Source organism: Taudactylus pleione, unplaced genomic scaffold (assembly GCF_031769625.1).
Source record: "Taudactylus pleione unplaced genomic scaffold, aTauple2 ptg000083l, whole genome shotgun sequence".
Lineage (NCBI taxonomy): Eukaryota > Metazoa > Chordata > Amphibia > Anura > Myobatrachidae > Taudactylus > Taudactylus pleione.
The window spans coordinates 18,454,858-18,479,990 of NW_028284485.1; the positions used below are offsets into that span (position 1 = coordinate 18,454,858).

The 25,133-nt window shown below is 43.6% G+C and overlaps 1 protein-coding gene across 1 annotated transcript in view; it reads right to left on the reverse strand.

Moving 5' to 3' along the window:
• Nucleotides 1-25,133, reverse strand: part of DROSHA (drosha ribonuclease III) — a 375,790-nt gene that overhangs the window by 13,020 nt on the left and 337,637 nt on the right. The window contains exon 27 of the mRNA XM_088468255.1: nucleotides 10,191-10,332. Within this exon, the coding sequence (XP_088324381.1) occupies nucleotides 10,191-10,332 (142 nt within the window). The remainder of the gene's footprint in view (nucleotides 1-10,190; nucleotides 10,333-25,133) is intronic.

Sequence of the window (25,133 nt, forward strand, 5' to 3'; positions counted from 1 at the left end):
ACTTTGAATTTGGGGGCCAAAAAAAAAAAAATGTTGGGGGACAAAGTAAAAAAATAGCGAACTTGACTCTGGGGGGGGAGGGGGTCCCCAAGTATGCCCCAGGTGTTTTTTTCATTGCAGCTGCTTGCGGCAGGTGGGTTTTTCACGATTTTTTCAAGTCACTTTAGCAACTTTAAAATATGCTGACCCCCATTTTCAAGTACCCCAAATTTGCTGGGCATAGTTATTTTCCCCCCCCAAAATATTATAAATGCTCTTCTGCATCATTTTCTTCAAAGTCGCATTTATGCACTTGCCGCGGCTTCCTTCAGTAGTTAAAAATGGGGGTACCCATAGTGATCCCCCATGTCTACACATCTTTAGGGGGGCCCCTAGAATATTTCCCGAAAATTCCCGTTTTTTTGTTGAACCTGTAAAAAAAAAAAATAGCAAAAATTTACAAAAAAAATGACATAGGGGGGCGTGGCCTGACTGCAGACGCGAGTGGACACAATCCCTGTGGGCTCCTGCTGAATCCCCTACAAAAGGGGTTAATGAGACCCTCTCCCGGACCCCAAAGGTCTGAAGCGCTTTGCGGGGCCTCTCGGGAGTCTGCTGGGACACCTGCGGCTGTGTCAGAAGTCCGGGGAAAGTGTCAGCCGACCACCGGCGCATAGCGACGCACTGAGGCCTGTCAGACCTGTGAAGCCGGGGACTGGATTTGGAGTGGGACCCGCCGGAGCGCCCCGCGGTAACGCGCAACTCGCGCCTTAAGGTAGCCTCTTTCTCCTGCCCCGCATTATCCGGAGATCTCTTTGAGGGACTGCTGGTGCTCACCTTACCCTCTAGAAGGAGGATTAACAGGCCCCAGGAGTCGGCTGTATTTGTAGCTGGGCGTCCTGCACTCAGCCTGCATCTGTCATCTGCGCTGTCCTGCTGGTGTGAGTAGGTGGCTTAGGCTGCCTGATATAAACTGGCTTGAGATTGCTCCCCTCCTGCCTTTCCCCCAGTCCTGACATCCAAGAGTCAGGGGCAGATTTTCCCCAGCACAGCCAGGCCTGAAATGAGATCTCTATAAAGGTCCGGTGGCCATTTTGGAAAGTATTCAGGCTGACTCTTCTGCTTAAGCACAGCCAATTTTATTTTATTTGAGCAAATCTATCAGTAATTACTCTGCAAGTATATTCTGAACTCAGTGAGATGTAGTCGCTACTTCACTTTAACACATGTTCAATACCGCCTATAGTAAGACCTGAGATCAGTTCAGCATATTGAAGTCATTACATGTTGGTGTGTCTGTGCTAATTCATATTTCTATTCTGCAACAATCTTAATATCATACATGGCGCCTAAGAAGCCGAGAGTCGAGAAACCTGTCTCTCAAATTTCTTTCTTCAAAGCCTCATCTCAATCTCCTAAATCAAAGGCTGTTGATGAGTCTGCAGCACGAAAGGGGTCCGCTATATCTCAACCTGCACAAAGCGAAGGGGCGACACCTCCGGGCCCCTCTCAGGATACTTCAGAGGATGGAGAAGTTCTTACAGTGGGTACAATGAAAAAACTCCTCTCACAATTTAAAAATGAAGTTGCAGCTGAATTTCGGGCTACTCTTCAGTCTTGTCAACACTCCATAGATGATCTTGGAGGTCGTACGGATGATTTGGAGACGAAAATGGGTGAAGTGGTGGGGTCACATAACGATCTCATCACAATGCATGAAGCAATGCAGAATGAAATAGCATCACTCAAAGATAAAGTGTGTGACTTGGAGGACCGTTCACGCCGAAATAATCTAAAGCTACGAGGCGTTCCTGAGAATATATCCAATAGCAGCCTCCACGATTACACAATGTCTCTGTTTCAAAAGCTTCTTCCTTCTGCGAAATCTACTGATCTTTTGATCGACCGTATTCATAGGCTCCCCAAAGCCAAAAGGGCACCAGAGAACGCATCAAGAGATGTCCTCATGTGTATGCACTTCTTCCATATTAAAGAGGCTCTGTTGAAAGCTTCTCGTCCATCGGAGGAAACGGCCGCTGTTATGGGCCAGTTGCAATTATATGGAGATCTATCGCAGGCTACTCTACTAAAGAGACGTTCACTTCAACCTATCACTTCTGCCCTTCGAAAAGCTGATATTCTTTACAGATGGGGCTTTCCTACTAAACTCCTCATCTCACGCAATGGCTCCTTGACCACCATTTCCTCTATTGAAGAGGGTGAGAAATTTCTTTCAGAGATGAAGGTAGAAGTGTCCTCTTCTAGATGCTCTCCTCTTCGCCATATTCAGAAGGACTGGTCGACTGCTGAATCGTAATGATTTCGAATAACTTTGTTTTTTTGTTTTTTCCCCATGCCTATATGGTAGAGTTGATTAGTCTCAAGACTGTAATATTGAGTTAGATTCTTTGTTATTATGTTGGTCATAGTGTCTAAATGGGTTCCTTTGTAGGCTGGGGAGAAATTCAAGTTATCTTATCTCAGGTCTAGAAGTTCCGCTGATCTAGGTTATAGTTATGACCTTGTATTCCTAATGTTGTTTAAGGTGGTGTATGACATGTGTTTAATTTCCCATGTACCCCAATCGTGTTGCCATGGTTAGGCAACCGTCTCTGACCTCAAGTGAGGGCATTTCAGTTAGTTTATCTTTTTGTTGTTATTTAATTTTTATCATTGTGTTTTTATTTTTCTGTTTTTTATTTATTCATTTATTTTTTCTTCCCCCTTTTGTTTTTTTATTATTTGATTGTAGTAGGCCAAGATGTACTGATTCAAATTGTCGCTATACACAGCTCAGGGGTTACAAATTCCCACTGGTTTTCAACTATCTCATAATACTTTATTATGGTTAATCTGATATCAATTAATGCCAAAGGGCTTAATTCACCGCATAAGAGAAGGCTCGCTTTAAATCATTTCCATAAATTAAAGGCTCAAATTGTAGCAGTTCAGGAGACACATTTTTGCGTCTCCTCTCCACCAGCGTTTAATAATGATAGATTTCCCCTTTGCTATATGGCTAGCGGTCCATCTAAGAAAGCTGGAGTAGCAATCCTTATCTCAAAACATTGTTCATTTGTACTGAACAAACAATATTCTGACCCGGGAGGGAGATATTTAGTGCTGGTGGGTCAATTAGAGGGTAAGGAGGTTACCATAGCGTCCCTATATGCCCCCAATACACGTCAATTGAATTTTTGTAGGAAATTTTGTGCTTTTCTCCAGAAATACAGTAAAGGTGCCATTATTATTATGGGAGACTTTAACCTTGTGCCCGACCCCTTGTTAGATAGGTCCAGTAAAAGTTTGCCCAGGAATCGGCAGTCTACCGAGTGTTCTAGAGGATTCCGACAGCTCCTTGCAGAGTATGAGCTATATGACATTTGGAGAATTAAACATCCAGCAGATAGAGATTTCTCATTTTTCTCACATGTTCATGGCTCGTACTCAAGAATAGACTTAGTACTAGCTGATAAATTTACGCTATCTTCTATTAAAAAAATAGATATTATGCCTATGGCATGGTCTGATCATTCCCCTATTTTCTTTTCATGGGACATTGCACATAGACAACATATCCCTGGCCCGTGGAGATTAGGTAAACATATGTTTGCTCAGCCAGAGGCTCAACAACATATTCAGAAGTCCTTATCGGAATACTTAATCAATAACAAACCAGATGAGACCTCTGTCTTTAATTTTTGGTGCACCTTGAAGGCTGTTGTTCGGGGCTCTGCAATACAAATTGCCGCCAAGTTTAAACGAGAATATAGATTAAAATGGGCAAACTTAGAAGAGGTTGTTAACTCACTAGAAACAGCTCATAAAGCGGACCCAGCAAATAAAACCATATATAAAGAGTTAGCTGGGGCACGCAAGCAACTTAATGTCTTTTTACTACAGGAGGTGCATAGGAACCTTGCCCGTTTGAATCAGAAGTTTTATGTATTTGGAAACCGTGCATCGAGATTACTTGCCCGTAAGTTAAGAGGAAAGCGGGCTAGAGAAAAGATATATTCGATTAATAAATCGAAAGGGGGTAGGGTGATCGATCCGTTTAAAATAGCAAACTCCTTTGCTGAGTATTATGCTAAATTATATAATCTACGGGAGGATCCTTTAACTCCTCAACCAAGCTTAGAGGGAATTAAAGAGTTCCTCAGGGATGTAGATCTCCCTGTCCTAGACTCGGCCACATGTGAAACTCTTAATGCTCCGTGGACCATAGAAGAGGTTGAGAAAGCTATAGATCTCATGCCCTTAGATAAAGCCCCTGGTCCTGATGGATATCCCTCTAATTTTTATAAGGTTTACAAGGCGGATTTGGCGCCGGTACTTTTACTAGTGTTTAATGAAGCTACCAAGTCAGGAATATTTCCCAAAGAAATGCTAGAAGCCCAGATTATAGCCATTCATAAACCAGGCAAACCCACCACTGAGGTTCAGAATTATAGGCCCATTGCTCTACTAAATGCTGATATTAAGCTCTTCGCCAAATTAATAGCTTTAAGACTCAACCCACTGCTACCATCTTTAATTAATGCAGACCAGGTGGGTTTTGTTATGGGTCGCCAATCACCTGATAACACTAGACGAGCCTTTAATATTATAGAACATTGTGAGAAGGCTCAAAAACAACTACTACTCTTATCATTAGACGCGGAAAAGGCCTTCGACAGACTACACTGGGGCTACCTCCGGGAGGTTTTTACGAAATTTGGGTTTCAGGGATTAATTGTAGATTCCATTCTGGCATTGTACACGGTCCCCTCAGCTAGGGTATATGTAAACGGTTGTCATTCCTCTAATTTTAACATCTCTAATGGCACCCGTCAGGGGTGTCCTCTCTCCCCATTAATTTTCGCGCTAGCAATTGAGCCTCTGGCTGAAAAAATCAGAGGGTCACATGAAATTCAGGGCCCTAAGCTGGGGAATACTAGCCACAAAATTTGTCTATTTGCGGATGATGTTTTGATTAGTCTGTATAATCCCCGAGACTCCCTCCCTGCTCTACACCATCTGCTGGATGCTTATTCAAGGGTCTCATTATATAAGCTTAATTCTAATAAATCCGAAGCCCTCCCAATAAATATCCCCACGGACACATTAGAATTTTTAAAATCATCCTTTAACTATTCATGGGTATCATGTTCCCTGAAATATTTAGGAGTGCGCCTGACTAGAACCAAAGATATAATTGAATGCAATTATGCCCCTCTACTGGCCAATTTTGAAGTGGCCTTGAAAGACTGGATGCTACATGAAGTATCCTGGCTGGGCAGAATAGCTGCCTTTAAAATGGTGCTACTGCCAAAACTGCTGTATCTGTTTCGTACTATTCCCAGAGTTCTTCCTAAACCTATGTGCAATAAATTTAACAAAGCCATAGGCCGATACATCTGGAAAGGGGGTAGGCCGAAAATAGCAAGAGCAACTCTCTCTTTACCTAAACTTGAAGGAGGAGTTGCATTCCCAGATATAGAGAAATACCAGTATGCTTGTTTGATAAATCAGGCGAGAGATTGGTTTATGGAGGATAACATTAAACCTTGGGTTGCGTGGGAATCGGAGGCCGTTAAACCCCTAGCTCTCCCAGATTTGTTATGGCTTCCGGTCGCCGCAGAGCCCCCAAGTTCCAGGCACTCTGGTTCAGTTGGTGCCACAATACAGGCATGGAATAGATTCGTTATTAAGCGTGAAGATGTTTCCTTACCGACAACTGCTCTCTCATTATCTTGTATAGCTAGACTAATTGGAAACCTACAGGTGGAGTCTTGGAATGCTGCAGGAATTAATTCATTGGGGGATATGATGTCGGGTGGAAAAGTTATCTCCTTTTCTGAGCTTCAGAGTAAGTTCAGTCTCCCGAAACAGGATTTTTTTAAATACTTGCAGATGCGGCATTGGGTTCAGAGCCTACCCTCCCTCAATCTCCAACACAGTTCCTTACCTGGGTATATACTAAAACAATTCCAGTCCTCTACTCAAAAAGGTGGCATTACATGGTGGTATCAACAGCTAATAACGGAGAATAGACCAAACAAATTCACATTATTACAAAAATGGGAGAAGGATTGGTCAAGAACATTGGAAAAGGAAGATTGGGAAATGGTTTTTCGAACCTGCTATAAGATGTCCCGTTGTATGAATCACTCAGAAATGTTCTTAAAATTGCTCCATAGATCATATTTCACCCCTGAGAAACAACATAAGATTTGGCCATCCATTTCTAAATTTTGCTGGAGAAAGTAAGTGGGCAGTATCTTCCATGTATTTTGGTCATGCCCTCTACTGAGACCTATTTGGGTCGAAGTGTTCACCTTGATTGGGGACATTGCGGGAGTGGGGATACCACTGGACCCGGTTATTGCTCTGTTTCATTTTTTCCCGGGGAACTTATCAAAGGGAGATAGATATATATTGGGGCACATTCTGATTTCTGCAAAAGCTGCTATTGCTCAATTGTGGAGAACAGACTGTGTGCCCAGCTTAGGTCATATAATAAATAAAGTAAATTGCCATTGTGATTTTGAGACAGCGGACAGTAACTATTCTACTGCGGTCTCTTCGCCCCATATGCTGTGGTTTAAATGGAAAGAATATAGGGATAGTCTGGGAGGAAATCCCTTGAGACCTGGCCCAACTGATATTGGAATACTACATTCTCCTTCTCCTTCCAATTATATTGTCTCTTGAGTTCCAAAAGTGTATTGTTTTGTCGATATAGAACTGGGTTATACAATACCGTTTTGAAAATGTGATATTTGTATGTATTTTCTGAGTGTGTAGTATCAAAAATTTAGCTATTTACTCTTTTTCTTTTGTCCCCCTCCTTTTATTTTATTGTGTTTTTAAATATTATTTTATTTTATTTTTTTGTATATGTTATTGTTGAGATTATTATAATATTTCAATTTATTTACGGTATCTAATAAAAATATAATTGGTAAAAAAAAAAAAATGACATAAGGCCCCCCCAAAAGCCAAACCAGCCCCAGGCTTGCCAGCCAGTGGTGGTTTCTAAAAATACGTGGAACAAAATGTGTAGGGTTCCACCGTAGTTTAGAAACCAACACCAGGCTGCAGGGACTAGTGCTGGTTTTAAATATAGGGGGCAAAAAAGACATGGGGTACCCCCTATATTTAAGACCAGCACCAGACCCAACCGACCGGGGTGTAATGCCACAGCCCGGAGACCCAATCACCGGGGCTCCAGGTCCAAAGCATTACACCCCAAGTCCGTCAGCGCAAGCCGGTGATCTCGGGGGAGTCGGGGACCCTCAAAAAAAGGATCCCCCCTCTCCCGAGCACCACAGGCTTACGCTGAAGCTTGGGGCTTTTCCCCATACCCTTTTGCTTGGTGTGTATGGGGGTAATAGGGGGGCCAAATAATGTAACACTATTGTACTTTACAGTGGAACTACAAGTGCCAGCAGACATGCGGCACCTGTAACTTCACTGTAAAAAAAATAGTTAAAAAAGGACAGAACACACACACCGTGTCCAGTATAAGTTTATTAAACACACCTACCCATTCACACATACTTACCTATACCAGATGTTCGGTCCCCTTGTCAAGTAGAAAACCATGGTACCTGGCCCTGCAAGAAAGATTTCATACTCACCTACATCCAGCGCTGGTCTCCGCAGTAATCCAGGGGATTTAAAAAAAAAAAAAACGCATTTAGCCGATCCACACAACATAGCTATCTGTATGTGGGTTGTCGCACATACAGATAGCTCCCGAATGCCAGCTATCGGCAGTTCACAGGGCATTGCAGTCCAGAGAGCCAATCAGCGGCAGTGCTGACTGTAGAGCGCCTGCTGATTGGTTCCAGCAACTGACAGTTCCCACGTGGGCGAGTCACACCACGTGGGAACTGTCAGTTGCCGGAGCCAATCAGCGGGCGCTCTACAGTCAGCGCTGCCGCTGATTGGCTGACGGGACTGCAATGCCCCCCATGAAGTCCCAATAGCAGGCACTCGGGAGCTATCTGTATGTGTGACAACACACATACAGATAGCAGTGTTGCGTGGATCGGCTAAATGCGTTTTTTTTTTTTTAAATCCCATGGATTACTGCGGAGACCAGCGCTGGATGTAGGTGAGTATGAAATCTTCCTTGCAGGGCCAAGTTTTAAGGATCTCTACTGGAGAAGGGGACAGAAACTTCTGGTATAGGTAAGTATGTGTGAATGGGTAGGTGTCTGTAATAAACTTATACTGGGCACGGTGTGTGTGTTTTGTCTTTTTTTAACTATTTATTTTACAGTGAAATTACAGGTGCCGCATGTCTGCTGGCACTTGTAGTTCCACAAGTGCAAAATGGCAGGCATGCTCGCACTTGTAGTTCCACTGTAAAGTACAATAGTGTTACATTACTTGGCCCCCCTATTACCACCATACCCACCGCTCCAGGGGTATGGGGATGAGCCCCAGGCTTCAGCATAAGCCTGTGGTGGTCGGGAGAGGGGGGACCCTTTTTTGGGGGGTCCCCAACTCCCCCGAGATCACCGGCTTGCGCTGACCGACTTGGAATGTAATGCCTTGGACCTGGAGCCCCGGTGATTGGGTCTCCGGGCTGTGGCATTACACCCCGGTTGTTTGGGTCTGGTGCTGGTCTTAAATATAGGGGGTACACCACGTAATTTTTGCCCCCTATATTTAAAACCAGCAGTAGTCCCTGCAGCCTGGTGTTGGTTTCTAAAATACGGTGGAACCCTACACATTTTGTTCCTTGTATTTTTAGAAACCACCACTGGCTACAAGCCTGGGGCTAGTTTGGCTTTTTTTTGGGGGGGGGGAGGGGGGGCCTTATGTAATTTTTTTTGTAATTTTTTACAGGTTAGCTAAATCGGGAATTTTCGGGAAATATTCTAGGGACCCCCCTAAAGATGTCTAGACATGGGGGATCACTATGGGTGCCCCCATTTTTAACTACTGAAGGAAGTCGGGGTTTCTAATAGCCGCGGCAGGAAAAAACACCTAGCAAAGCTATTTAAAAACCCAACTTTCTTTTGCAGGCAGAAACGGGGTTACCCATAGTGATCCCCCATGTCTGGACATCTTTAGGGGGGTCCCAGGCATATTTCCCGAAAAATTCCCGTTTTTTTCCTTAAATGGGGTCAAGGGTCATTTTTTAAAAAACAGGGATAATTTTTCTAAGCACTATAGCAAGTGAAAAAAAAATGCAGAATAGGGGTTTGGTGGTGTAGGCTTATAAAAAATAGCCTGTAGTTTTGGGAATGTCCCCTTAAAAGGAAATGTTAAAAAAAAAATGTCCTAAAAAATATCGGGACACCCTTAAAAAAATAAAAAAAAAATTGGGGTTTAAAAAAAAAAAATTAGGTAAAAAAACAAAAACAAAGTAAAAAAAGTATTTCTGGTGGGGTCCCCAAGTATGGGGCGGGTGTTTTTTTCATTGCACAAAGTAGCGGCCGGTGCATTTTTAAAGAATTTTTAAAAATTACCTTTAGGGACTTAAAAATATGCTAGTACCCATTTTCATGTACCCCAAATTTGATGAGACCACTTAAAAAAATGAAAAAAAACCCCCTAAGTGCTCTTCTGCATCACTTCTTCAATGTTGGGAAAAAAAACACCTACACGGCTATTTAAAAACCCCTACTTTCTTCTGCAGGCAAAAACGGGGGTACCCATAGTGATCCCCAAGGTCTGGTCATCTTTAGGGGGCTCCTACAATTAATTCCCGAAAATTCAAGTTTTTTTTGCTGATCCAAGTATCGCCGGGTCCCGTTTTCGACGATTTCAAATTGAATATGGGGATAAGCGGGAGCACGCGTGATACTTTTTCGCTGGCAAAACCTCCACTGTGTGGCGAAAACCTCGCTGGCGAGGTTAACGTTTCATATTGAATACCCCTCCAGGTGTCTTAACAATCAATTAGCTGCGGGACTTTCCATAGCTCTTGGCTCTTAACACGGGAGCTATAAATTAACGTGCATTAGCTGTGGGCTTACTAAACATGGAGAATGACAAAGAATTAAATAGCTCCAGGTGATAAACCTCGGAGCTACAGTCGCAGGGTAAGTTCTGCGGCTATTTCAATATGCCCCTTAATGTGACTTTACCAAGCTAAATCCAATCTTTTCAGATAAGAACTGTTCTTCCAACCATAATTGGCACACATTAAACCATTATACATTCATTATGCACTGCTCTATTGGTATGTGGACTTTCAGTTAACATACATTCAAGCAGATCAGCCAAGGTCTTGGTCCTGAGGGCCACGGGCCTCTTTGTTTTATCATTTGTGATGGCAAACTCCTGCATACCCAGTTCTTCCGCTACCTTTGCCTGTGTCCTGTTGTTCACCAGCGAACTACGCAGCAGCTGCAAGGTACAGAGAACAAGAGAATGTGGGGACATAAAAACACGGTAACACAATCCAAAATCCTGACATCTTAAATAATGAGACCACTTAAGATCAGCTCTTAGTGTTCTTGGAGTAGGTATGTCTCTTCATAACTCAAACAAATTCCCCAATGCAAGCCAAAACAAAACAAAAGAACTAACAAGCCTATCATGGCGATTTTAAAGTATTAGCATTTTTTCTAAATTTATGAATGCTTTCTGGCTTACGTTCTACATTCCTGACTCATAATTTCATGAAAACTTTTCCTTACCAATAGATCTCTCATTATTTCTGAAGCCATTCCCTTTATTAAATCTGTTCCTTGCAAGCTGTCACTTTTAAGGTATTTTAGACAGATTAGGGCACCCAATGTTACATGAAAGATAAATGCTCATCATGAATAAGAAGAACTTTCTGTTACAGATCTTGGTAATGTCAGTCATGTTTGACAAGAGCTGGTAATTACAGTTCAGGATAACATTGTTTCCAGGAACACCAGAGTGTAGCTTTTTTTCATTACACATACATATATGTACAGGTATAAGTATAATGTGCACATATCTCTATCACATGCAATCAAGCAACACTAATTTCACTGTGCAAGTCAAGGTAAAGAACATATCGATGGCCACAAAATTACTCAATGCTAGAAGGGGGTTATTGCTGCTCACAATTAGTAAAAGCTTTAAAAACAGCTGATCTATCTATCTATCTATCTATACACTGTGTGTGTATATATATATATATATATATAGATATATATAATAGTCAATACATGCTAAGATCCTGCCAAATACACCTTACAGCCAAATTACGTGCACATCCGAATATTATACTCAGATTTGCTTGTTGAATACCTCATTTCAAAACCATTGGCACTTCTATGGAGTTGGTACTCATATTTGCTGATATTGCACCAAAAATTCTTCTGGGAAGGCTTATCACTCGATTTTAGGAAATAACTGTTAGGATTTGAATACATTCAGCCGATGTTAATTAGGGAGAACAGGTACTGGTGTCGGGCGACATAACATGGCTCACACTCGGCATTCCTTGGAGTTGAGATCAGACCAATCACATTCTTTAACCATAAACTCAACAAAACCATTTTTTGATAGAATTTGCTTTTTGCATGATGGCATTGTGATGCTGAAACAGGAAAAGCCACAAAGCTGGAAGCACACAATTTCTTAGCATTGCTTTGCATGATGCAGCATTAGGAATTCCCTTCACAGACACTGTGGGGCAAAGGCCGAACTATGAAAAACAGCTCCAGGTCATTATTTATCCAACAGCTAACTTCCCAGTTGTCAGTATGCATTTGGGCAGGAAGTGTTCTCCTGGCATTTGCCAAACTAAGATTAATCTACCACACTGCCAGATGGTAAAGCGTGACTGGTCACCAGAGTCATTGATGGTGTGCCTTCCAGTGTAGCTGATGTCTGGCATTGTGCATGGTTATCTAAGGATTGCGTTCAGCTGCTTGGCCATGGAAATCCAGTCTCTGAAGTTCCCAGCAAGCAGTTGTTGTGCTGACATTGCAAATGATGACGATTTTAGATGCATTTGGTAGACCATACTTCCTACTCTCCTGGAAGTTGCGGGAGACACCAGAAGTTGCGGGCAGTCTCTCAGACCCACTAGAAGAGTAGGCGGCTCTCCTGCATTCTGCTTACTGTCTAGCAAAGTGGGCACTATGGGGAGGATAATGCCACGAATTGTGGGTAAACTAGGAGGCACAAGGTTAAGATGAGGTGTTTCTATGAAAATCACGTCATATTGGCCCTGCCCCCTCTTGATAAACCCACGACTCACGCCATTCCCCGTGAGGGAACGGGGCCTAGTGTCGCATAGTGTCAGGTCCGCCTCCACCGCTAGTCAGCTGCATCTCTCCTCTGGAGAATGTGGAAAGTAGGCAAGTATGTGGTAGACCTGTTCTGTGAGCTGGTGTGACCTACTGCTTCATGGCTGAGCTGTTATCTACCACACAAAACTCTTCACCATGCCCCATTCCACTGCTAATGTAGGACTATGGGGATTGCATGTTTGCTTGATTTTAGTGTGTATCCATTTTGAAAGTGTTCTGTAATGGAATTTAGAACGGTCATTGAAGCAAAGCACACCAGAACATAAAGAGCACTTCATAGAAAAAAACATTCCGTGTTTCAAATTGAAACCTGGGTATTAAAAGGAGCAACATATTATCTACTGTATAAACAAAATGAAATAGATATTAGAAGTTATCTCTGTATGTGACCTGCATAATAATACACAGCTAGCTGATTATATATTCATTCAAATGTCCAAACTAACTGATCAACGCCCAGCCCAAACCCCTGTATCTATAAACATGAAAATCAGCAAGTATATACCTTCCAAGATGTAGGTGACCACTAAGAAGTGATTTTACTAAAATTTGACTCTTAAGGGGGTGAAAAGGGCCAAAATGTTTCCTCCCTCTGTGCAATGTCCTGCCTGACTGACTTGTCATGGCTGCGGCACAGTTCAGAATTCAGACACCAACTGTCATCCCAAGTGCTGCCAAATATCTCTGGCAGTTGGTGTGGCTCCCCTATTTAAATAGTGAGGAAAGGGAATGTGTTACTACAGATGTGAGAGGAAAATGTGTTACAACAGCAGTGAGAGGGAATGTGTTACTATTGAGGTGAGGGAGGGGAAAGTGATAATACACAGATGAGGGAGGGGAATGGAAGGGAATGTGTTACTACACAGGTATGGGAGGGGAATGTGTTACTACACAGGTGAGGGAGGGGAATGTATTAATACACAGGTGAGGGAAGGGAAGTCAAATGTGTTACTACATGGCGAGTAATGAGAATGTGTTACTACAGGGGTGAGTGGGGGTAATGTGTTACTACAGTTGTAAGGAGAGGGGTTGCATTTCTACACAGGTGAGGGAGGGGAATGTCGAAATTGTTACAACACTGGCGAGGGAGGGACATGTGTTACTACAGAGGTGAGAGAGTGGAATGTGTTAGTACACAGGGGAGGGAAGATAATGTCTTTAGGCCTGATTCATTACAGATCGCAATAGTGATTACGCACGCATCTCACTGCGATAGTATGCTAATCCACTGCGATCGCTATGCCATCGCAGCACAAGATAAGGACGCCCACTTTACCTTACACACATCCATAATCCTTAGCAAGACTGCAAAACCATTGGTAACATCGAGTACCATGGCAGCCCCACGCACACTTGCACAAGCTTTGACCTTAATCAGGAATTGCTATTCTCGTCGCACAATGTGAGTACACAAGCTGTGTATGGCATCGCAGTAGATAATTTATGCACGCCCATGCAACGGCGTTCAAACGCACTGGTAAGCCTGCGTTTCGCCGACCACCCCCATAAATGGCACTTCCTGTCAATCACTCTGCAATGGATATGCGTAGTCACTGCTATCGCAGTCCCGACTGCGATGCATACGCGTAATGCATTACCTGGTTGCATGCATAATTGGAGTTGCGATCGGTAATGAATCAGGCCCTTTATTAGAATACGTTCCACTGGGGGATTCAAACATTGTTATTAATTTTAATTGACCTTACACCCCTCTGCCACAAGTGCATTATTAACTGCATGGATAATAACATGCGAGAGAGAGAATGAATAGAATTAAACACAAACTACTTGCTCCTCCATATTATTCAAGGGGAATTATTACATATTCCATTAAGGAGAGTTATAACTAGGGGTGAGCGGGTTCGAATTTCTGAAATCCGAACCCCCCCCCGAGCCCCCCCGATCCGAGGCAGATCCGAGTCAGGCTCGACTTTTCTCGCCTGACTCGGATCTGAAATCGAGGCAAAACGTCATCATCCCGCCTTCCGAGTGTCGCGGGTTTTGGATCCTATATAAGGTACCCGCATCGGCGCCATTTTCTCACTCGGCTGTGGACAGTGAAGAGGGAGGGTGGGAGTTAGGGCTGGCTGGGCTGTGTAGTGTAGTGTAGTGCAGAGTAGTGTTGTGCTGTGCTGCTGTTGTCCACTACTTCAAAGTCCATAGGGGCTGGCTGTGTTGTGCTGCTGTTGTTAATAGGGGCTGTGTCCACTACTTCAAAGTCCATAGGGGCTGGCTGGACTGTGCTGTGCAGTCAGTTCTCCATAGGGGCTGTGTCCACTCCAAAGTCCTGTGCAGTGTCCCAGTCCTAAAGGGGTGCTGTAGTGTTGTCCAGGGGGTGCTCTGTCCATCAGGGGTGCTCCCCCCAAGTGCTAAAAAAATAATATTTTTTGTGTGTTTGTGAATTGTGTGCGCAGTAGCCGCACGTGCATCAACAAAGTAGTGCCAAGCGTGCGCCTGTGTCATAAGTAAAGGGCCGGCTGGCTTGACCGTTAAAGGGTGCTGTAACCCCCAAAGTACACTCTAAACCAAAAAAAAAATATTTTCTGTGTTTGTGAATTGTGTGCGCAGTAGCCGCACGTGCATCAACAAAGTAGTGCCAAGCGTGCGCCTGTGTCATAAGTAAAGGGCCGGCTGGCTTGACCGTTAAAGGGTGCTGTAACCCCCAAAGTACACTCCAGTCCAAACCAAAAAAAAATTATTTTCTGTGTTTGTGAATTGTGTGCGCAGTAGCCGCACGTGCATCAACAAAGTAGTGCCAAGCGTGCGCCTGTGTCATAAGTAAAGGGCCGGCTGGCTTGACCGTTAAAGGGTGCTGTAACCCCCAAAGTACACTCCAAACCCAAAAAAATATATTTTCTGTGTTTGTGAATTGTGTGCGCAGTAGCCGCACGTGCATCAACAAAGTAGTGCCAAGCGTGCGCCTGTGTCCTAAGTAAAGGGCCGGCTGGCTTGACCGTTAAAGGGTGCTGTAACCCCCAAAGTACACTCCAGTCCAAACCAAAAAAAAATATATTTTCTGTGTTTGTGAATTGTGTGCGCAGTAGCCGCATGTGCATCAACAAAGTAGTGCCAAGCGTGTGCCTGTGTCATAAGTAAAGGGCCGGCTGGCTTGACCGTTAAAGGGTGCTGTAACCCCCAAAGTACACTCCAGTCCAAACCCAAAAAAAAATTATTTTCTGTGTTTGTGAATTGTGTGCGCAGTAGCCGCACGTGCATCAACAAAGTAGTGCCAAGCATGCGCCTGTGTCCTAAGTAAAGGGCCGGCTGGCTTGACCGTTAAAGGGTGCTGTAACCCCCAAAGTACACTCCAGTCCAAACCAAAAAAAAAATTATTTTCTGTGTTTGTGAATTGTGTGCGCAGTAGCCGCACGTGCATCAACAAAGGAGCAGCGCCAAGCGTGCGCCTGTGTGCCATAAGTAAAGAGCCGGCTGGCTCATTTCTTAAAGGCTGGTGTAACCCACAAAGTGCACTACTCTCCAGCAAAAATAAAAAAATATTTTCTGTGTTTAGCCGCGCGTATATATCAAATCGATATAACATAAATGGAGGACCAAACTTTCTCCGATAAAAATAAAATAGAGAAAGATCAAGAACCACTTCCTCCTAGTGCTGAAGCTGCTGCCACTAGTCATGACATAGATGATAACATGCCATCAACGTCGTCTGCCAAGGCCGATGCCCAATGTCATAATAGAGGGCACATACAATCCCAAATGACAAAGTTCAGGAAAATTACCTTGAAAAAAACATTTAAATCATCTGAAGAGAAATGTAAACTTGCCAATATGCCATTTACGACACGGAGTGGCAAGGAACGGCTAAGGTCGATCCCTAGTATGTTCATGACTAGTGGTTCAGCTTCACATGACGATGGAAGCCCTCCTCCCACTAAAAAAATCAAAAGAGTTAAGCTGGCAAAAGCACAGCGAAGAACTGTGCTTTCTAAGAAGATATCACAAATCCCCAAGGAGAGTCCAAGTGTGGTGGAGGTTGCGATGCATGACCTTCCCAGCACTGGACGGGAAGAGGTGGCTCTTTCCACCATTTGCACACCCCCTGCAAGTGCTGAAAGGAGCACCCACAGTCCACTTGCTGATATGCAAATTGAAGATGTCACTGTTGAAGTACAACAGGATGAGGATACTGGTGTAGCTGGCACTGAGGAGGAAGTTGGCGAGGAGGATTCTGATGGTGATGTGGTTTGTTTAAATCAGGCTCCGGGGGAGACAGTTGTTGTCCGTGGGATGAAAAAGCCCATCACGGTCATGCCTGGGCAGAAGACCAAACATTCCACCTCTTTGGTCTGGCAATATTTCTATCCAAATCCGGACAACAACTGTCTTGCCATATGTACCTTATGTAAAGGTGGAATAAGTAGGGGTAGGGACGTTAACCACCTAGGAACATCCTCCCTTATACGGCACCTGCAGCGCGTTCATAATAAGTTACTGTCAAGTTCAGAAACTTTGGCTAAGACCGTAAGCAGTCCAGGGACACCTAAATCCCGTTGTCCTGTTGTATCCAAGCGCCTGCAAACCACACCGTCAACTCCCACCTCGTCAATTTCCTCCTTAGTCAGGATCGGAAGTAGTCCTGCAGGCCATGTCACTGGCATGACTGACTCTCCTATCCGGGATTCCTCCGGAGGATCCTGCATTGCTACGCCTCCTGCTGCCGCTGCTGCTGCTGCTGGGAGTCGTTCATCATCCCAGAGAGGAAGTAGGAACACCACTACTTTTACTAAACAATTGACCCTCCAACAGTCCTTAGCGAGGAGGATGAAGTACGACAGCAGTCATCCTGAAGCAAAACGTATAACTGAGGCCTTGACTGCTATGTTGGTGTTAGACGTGCGTCCGGTATCCGCCATTCGTACAGTGGGATTTAGACAATTGATGGAGGTAGTGTGTCCTCGGTTTCAAATCCCGTCTAGATTCCACATCACTTGGCAGGCGATACCGAGACTGTACAGAAACATCAGAAAAAGTGTCCTCAGTGTCCTGAAAAATGCCGTTGTACCCAATGTCCACTTAACCACGGACATGTGGACAAGTGGAACAGGGCAGACTAAGGACTATATGACTGTGACAGCCCACTGGGTAGATGTATCACCTTACGCAGCAACAGCAGCAGCGTCACCAGTCGCAGCATCTCAGAAACGCCAGCTCGTTCCAAGGCAGGCTACGCTGTGTATCACCGGTTTCAGTAAGAGGCACACCGCCGACAACCTCTTAGAGAAACTGAGGGAAATCAACGCCCAGTGGCTTACCCCACTTAGACTCTCCTGGGGATTTGTGATATCTGACAACGCCACCAATATTGTGCGGGCATTACATCTGGGCAAATTCCAGCACGTCCCATGTTTTGCTCACACAATAAACTTGGTGGTGCAGAATTTTCTGAAAAGCGACAGGGGTGTGCAGGAGATGCTTTGGGTGGCCCGAAAAATTTCTGGCCACTTTCGCCATTCAGACTGGAGCGCCAGCAAACACTCTTGAACCTGCCCCGCCATCACCTGAAGCAAGAGGTTGTGACACGGTGGAACTCAACCCTCTATATGCTTCAGAGGATAGAGGAGCAGCAAAAGGCCATTCAAGCCTATACATCCACCTATGACATAGGCAAAGGAGGGGGTATGCACCTGACTCAAGCGCAGGGGAGAATGATTTCCGTGTTGTGCAAGGTTCTCCAGCCCTTCGAACTTGCCACACGTGAAGTCAGTTCAGACACTGCCAGCTTGAGTCAGGACATTCCCCTCATCAGGCTTTTGCAGAAGCAGCTGGAGAAAGTGAAGGAGGAGCTAAGACGGAGCGATTCCGCTCGGCATGTGGGACTTGTGGATGAAGCCCTTCATTCGCTTTGCCAGGATTCCAGGGTGGTCAATCTGTTGAAATCAGATCACTACATTTTGGCCACCGTGCTCGATCCTAGGTTTAAAGCCTATGTGGTGTCTCTCTTTCCGGCCGACACAAGCCTGCAGAGGTGCAAAGACCTGCTGGTGAACACACTGTCAGCTGAAGCGGAACGTGACACGTCAACAGCTCCTTCTTCATTTTCTCCCGCAACTGGGGCTGTCAGGAAAAAACTTAGGTATCCTAAGCAACCCGCTGGCGGTGATGCAGGGCAGGCAGGACCAAGTTTGGACATCTGGTCCGGACTGAAGGACCTGGCAACAATTTCTAACATGTCTACTGTCACTGCATATGATACTGTCACCATTGACAGAATTGTGGAGGATTACATCGGTGACAGCATCCAAGTAGGCATGTCAGACAGTCCATACCTGTACTGGCAGGAAAAAGAGGCAATTTGGAGGCCCCTGTACAAACTGGCTCTATTTTACCTGAGTTGCCCCCCCTCCAGTGTGTACTCCGAAAGTGTTTAGTGCAGCCGGGAACCTTGTCAGCGAAAGGCGTAGGAGGTTGCTTCCACAGAATGTGGAGAAGATGATGTTCATCAAAATGAATTATCAGCTCTTCCAGGGAGACCAGCCTCCAGAACGTACCGAGGGACCTGTGGTGGTGGATTCAAGTGGGGACGAGTTAATACTTTGTGAGGATGAGGATGTACACACTGAAGAGGGTGAGGAATCGGTGGATGAGGAGGATGAGGATGACATCTTGCCTCCGTAGAGCCAGTTTGTGCAGGGACAGATTAATTGCCAGCTTGTTTTGTGGGGGCCCAAACGAACCAATCATTTCAGCCACAGTTGTGTGGCAGACCCTGGCGCTGAAATGATTGGTTTGTTAAAGTGTGCATGTCCTGTTTATACAACATAAGGGTGGGAGGGAGGGCCCAAGGACAATTCCATCTTGCACCTCTTTTTTTTCTTTGCATTATGTACAGTTTGGGGCCTAGTTTTTCAAACTGCCATCCTGTCTGCCACTGCATTATCACGCCTAGATGGGTCACGTGTTTGTGCCGCCCACTCGTGTCGCTTAGCATAGTCATCCAGCTACCTCGGTGCAACCTTTTGGACATAAAAACACTATTGTGAGGTGTGAGGTGTTCAGAATAGACTGGAAATGAGTGGAAATTAAGGTTATTGAGGTTAATAATAGCATAGGAGCAGAAAAACCTACAAATTCTGTGATTTTAGCTGTTTTTATGCTTTTTTTCAAAAAAATACAGATCCAAAACACAAAACCCAGAACCCAAAACACGGAAGGGTGGTTTTGGCAAAACCAATCCAGATCCAAAACACGAAGAAAGATCCAGATCCAAAACCAAAACACGAAAAGTGGCCGGTGCACACCCCTAGTTATACTAATAAATGGACTGTATGGTTACAGGTACATATTACTGAGAACAGTTGTTTAACATACCCTACTTTTAGTAAAACTCCATAGTTAACCTATTTTATTATACTAATTTCTTTTCACATTATTAAAAATAACTGTGGGGTGAGATTGCAAACTCGAATAAACTCACCCGCGGCCAAACTCTGAAGTACTTTACATGAGAAGATACAACTCGGGAATTTACTAAGAAACAATATTATAATCTCGGGTGTAATTGTAGCAAACTTTTCGCAGAAACTATCACAGATCAGTGTAATTTGTGTATTTTTCAGCTTGGTAACCTTCTCTAAAGTGTAGAGCGCCCGCTGATTGGCTCCGGCTCCTGACTGACTGACCAGCACACGTGGGATCTGTCAGGAGCCAGAGCCAATCAGCAGCCGCTCTACAATTAGCGCTCGCTGATTGGCTACCGACTCCTGACAGTTGACACTGAGCAGTCAGGAGCTGGTTAGCGGTGTATGTGGTCACACACATACACCGCTAATGTAAGTGTCTGGTCCAGGTGCTGGTTTGCTTTTTTGCCAAGACACTGGGATGCTACGGAGACCGGCGCCAGGAAGGAGGTGAGTATTGATTTTATTTTCAGGTACCACCAGTGGATTCTACTAGAGAAGGGGACCGAGCGACGGGCAACAGGTAGTATGTGTGAGTGAAGTAAGTGTATGTAATAAAGTTATACGTGACACGATTCGTATGTTGTGTTTTTGTTTTTTTAACTATTTTTATTACAATGGGGGTACGGGTACCGGCAGCCTGCTGGCACTTGTAGTTCCACAAGTGCCAAGGGCAGGCATGCAGACACCTTTAGTTCCATGGTAAACAATAGCTTTACACTATTTACAATACTATTACCACTGTACCCACAGTCCAGGGGTGCATGGAAGAGCCCCGGGCTTCAGACTAAGCCCGGGGTGTCGGGAGAGGGGGGAACCCTTTATTGAGATCACCGGCTTGGGGTTATAATGCTTTGGCCAGGGAGACCCAGTGATGGGGTCCCCTTGCTGTGGATTTACACCCCGACCGGATTTGAGTCCGATGCTGGTTTTAAAAATAGGGAGATATCTACACAATTTTTCCCCCCTATTTTTAAAACCAGGACTGGCTCAGTCAAAAAATATTTTTAGAACAGATGTGCGGCGCTGGTCTAAATAAGTGGATACGCAATGATACTTAGACCCCTTGTGTTGCCTTGATATAATGGAGTAGATGTCCACTTTTTAGTCCCTTCGAGCTCCAGGTCATGTGAAGTAAAATTTCCACAATATAGAAAAAAGAAAAAACAAGGAGAATATAACAATCAGAGTCTATTATACATAAATGATGTAAAGCTAAACATCGGTCATGACGTTCATATAGGGTAGGTTATTGGTGCGTACCCCACTCACATCTAGTAGGAATTATATAGGTATATAAAGGTATCTTTTCCTTCCATCCAAACACTTCCCCCAGTAGGTACTTTGAAACTTTTAAACAGCGTGATAGTGCATACCTTCACTTACAATTAGTCAGGGTTCTATGCTCTCATCAAGGTTTCTTTGTCTTTTCCAAAAAGACTTTTAAAATTTTCCACCATCATAGGTTCATCCTCCCCTCATATGAACATTGAATATGAAAAGGAAGAGGGAACGAACCATATATCAAAAAGTATTTATTGAAAAAAATTATACAAAATATATTTAATTTAAAAAAACAAACAATGGAATGATTTAACTTGTAAAACCAATGTTGGACAAAAGTTGGTATATACCTATATATACCAACTTTTGTCCAATATTGGTTTTACAAGTTAAACCATTCCATTGGTTTTTTTTTTAAATGAAATATATTTTGTATAATTTTTTTCAATAAATACTTTAAAAAAAACAAAAAAACAATGGAATTATTTAATTTGTAAAACCAATGTTGGACAAAAGTTGGTATATATAGGTATATACCAACTTTTGTCCAACATTGGTTTTACAAGTTAAATCATTCCATTGTTTTTTTTTTGTTTTAAAGTAAATATATTTTGTATAATTTTTTTCAATAAATACTTTTTGATATATGGTTCGTTATATCAAGGCAACACAAGGGGTCTAAGTATCATTGTGTATCCACTTGTTTAGACCAGCGCCGCACATCTGTTCTAAAAATATTTTTTGACTGTTGGTTATTTTACTTGAGTATGGTGAAACTCTTTTTAGAACAGTGAACTAGGCTGCAGGCTTTGTATGCGCACCTGTTAAGGGATCATTATCTTTTGTTTAAGGACTGGCTCAGTAGCCAGGTGCTGGTTCCTAAAATACGGGGGGACCCTACTCATTCTCCTCCCCCCGTATGTTTAGGAACCAGGGCTGGCTGGGCAGCCGGAGGCTGGTTATGCTTTTGGGGGGGACCCTACGTCATTTATTTAAAGATTAACCCTTTTTTTTTTTTTTTTTTACAGGAAGACCACACAAGCAGCCATCACATATCTAACTGATACAGTATGTGCAGGCTGCTTGTTCGAGAGAGTTATGGTGCCCACACACTAAACTACTCACAAACGATGCAATGTCGTTAACAATTTCCCTTGAACTCCCCGGCAGCTCCCTGGCAGTCCTGTACAAACAATATTATGCGTCCTTAACGATTACCAGTGCATCGTTAAAGAGATTGCCAGATCTTACCTGCAGTAGGTAAGATCTGAAGATACGATGAATGACTCGCAGGACCGTGCATCGGTTTGTTATCGCTAAGTGGAAACTGCATGATTTGCACAAATTTGAACGATATATCGTTACGATGCATCGAAATCGTGCAGATAATCACCTAGTGTGTGGGCACCTTTAGGCAGACAGAAGACACTGCAATCTCAGGTGAGTAATCTCATGTTAAACTTGCTACACGAGGGAGAAATCTCAAACTGTTTTTACCATCGGCCAACTCACGTCTTAGTAAATTTGTGAGCTTCAGAAGCATCAAATCACCCGAGTTTCGGCGATGCAAATCGAGTTGCAAAAAAAAATCCTCAGACTCGATTCTTAGTTAATTTACTCCTAAATCTCCAATTCGTGACCATATGGTTACTCAGAAGGCCAATTATTGACTGATGTGGGACAGATGCTGAGTCTTTGTATGTGGTCGCTTCTATGTGCGAAGCCGCCGGTGGGTGTCACAGTAAAAATACCGGCTGCTGCGATATTTGCATATTTTTGCACAACCACTGCATACAAATTCGCAATTTGCAGCTGTGGTGGCACTAACGTACATATCTGATTCAGGCTCAATATAACTTACTGATTTTAAATCTCACTACTTCCTTTGGATTATTTTGTATTGGTTACATAACACTAATTTAAAAACCTCTATCAAATCACAAAATGTTTGCAAGCGTTTTTTTACGGACTAGTGGCTCGTGGGAGAGTTTTGGTGTACAGTATATGCGGAATCTGAGGGCTTGCAGGTAAATTTTGTAGCAAGTGGGAGTCTCAGTGCATGTGGGGCTATGTTGTAGCAAGGGGTTGGGTATGATTTTTTTTTTAATGGAGAGGAAACATATGATGTATGGCTCACATGCTCTGAGAACGGTAGCTCACTGATAAATGAATTTGATGACAGAGGTGTTGGAACCCAAAGCAACCTGATATTTGCTTTCATCTTTTAAATGACATACTTCCTAACTCTCCCGATTTAGACATGACAATCCCGATTTGAGGGGACTGTCACACCATCCCAATTATAGGAGCTGTGCCCCTATTCAGATGCAGTAAAAAGGTGTGTTCTATTGTTGGATTCCATTTCAATTCTGCGCTGCATTGAAGTGATTTTTGAAAAGGAAAGGGAAGCAACATAGCACTTTGGAAGTACAACTAGATACTCACAGTGATCTGGGTGCACCCTTTAAAAGTTACGGCCATGACCACTTTCAACCCTCTCATGTTTTCGAATTTTGATATGCAGCCCTTGATCTCACCTCTCTGAATCACACCTTTGGTATAAAGCAGAGAATAAAATTGACCGAAAGCTCCCAATTCCGCATTTTATGACATCCACTGAAGTGCAGGGAGCTCATGCAGCATGCTAGATGAGGAGGCATTAGGAAGGTCTAATGGGCATATGGGAGAGATTCGAAAGGCATATAAGGAGCCGGTCGAAGGTCTGAGGGGAATGATGGGGGCCATATATGGAGTTTAGAGTGGCTTAAGGGGGGATTTTGGTATACATGTGGGATCAGAATGTATATGGTCTGAGTGCATGGGAGTACATTTTGTGGCAAGAGAGTCTGAGGGCATGTGAGATTACTTTGGAGCAAATGGGAGGTCTGAGTGGCATGTGGTGAAGTTTTAAGGTGCGTACACACTGGCCGATTAAAGTGGATGACTGAACGATAACGATTTCGTTCAGTCGTCCACTTTATCGTCCATTTTTAACACCAAAATGATGAACGATAATGACGATGCGCGTTCCCGCGGATCGTTCGTCATTATCGTTCATCGGGTAAACATGCAGGTCAACCTGACGATATCGATATCGTCAGGTTGCTGAATGGGGAATGGGTGAGAGCCCGGCGCTGAATTATATAGTAAATGATATTGTTCAGCGAGTGTGCTCAATGTCATGAACGACATTGAGCACACCCTGCCGGGGACACACTAGATGATATCGCTCAGGGAGCATATCGTCTAGTGTGTATGCTCCTTTAGAGTAGGTGAAGAGAATATAGGGATAATTGATGTCAATGTGCCGGGGCCTTTTCAGGCTGCCCTTTTTATTCTCGAAACACAAGGTTAATATGTGGCCCTTTTGAAGGTTGAAGGACTGCACATATGTCCTAGAAGAAAATCAGATCGTTACTGTTCTAAACCACATTTGAGAAAAGCTATAGAAGTAATGCATTTAATGGCTAAAAAGTTGAATGGCGACAGTGGTGGCTTGTGCGCCACAAAAACAATCCTGGATGGAAATGATCATCCCACAAGCATTTTCAGCCATGAGTATGTGGTGATTTTTTTGATTTATCACAAATGACCATGTGGTTTTAAACCTAAATAGTGCTAAAGATTAAGGTCTTATTTTTCATCTAAGGCTAGCAGGCTAACATACATAGATTGCAGCACATCACAAGGTCACAGACTGAGAACAGTAATAAAAAGAGGTTATTTCATCAAGTTTTCCTAGTTAATCCCAAAATGCAGACTTTGTGAATGACAAGGTCAGTCTCCCAAACAGCAGTATCCTAGTCCTGCAAAACCTGAGACTGTTTTCATTTTTAAATGGAGAGAAAGAAATATGAATGCCTGACAGCAAAGTAGCTCACTGACAAACACATTAGGCTGACAGTAGGATTGTCTACCTGTGCTGCAGTGCAGACCCCATGATATTGTCTGTGCGTTGGACAAACATTTTTTTAAGGACTGTAATGACTGTTAAACTTCTGTTTACATGTTATATACTATTACTTATGTGTCTGATTGTATTTTATGTTTATTCCTATTATGGCTGCTCTATTATTATGTTATTCATATATTCTCTGTACTTCCGGGATAGTTACATTTTGATGCAAATTCAATTACGTTAGACAGATTCTGCCTGCACCTCCATAGCCTGCAAGCAGAATTCGCTTTCTATAGTTGATGCACATTTGTGCTC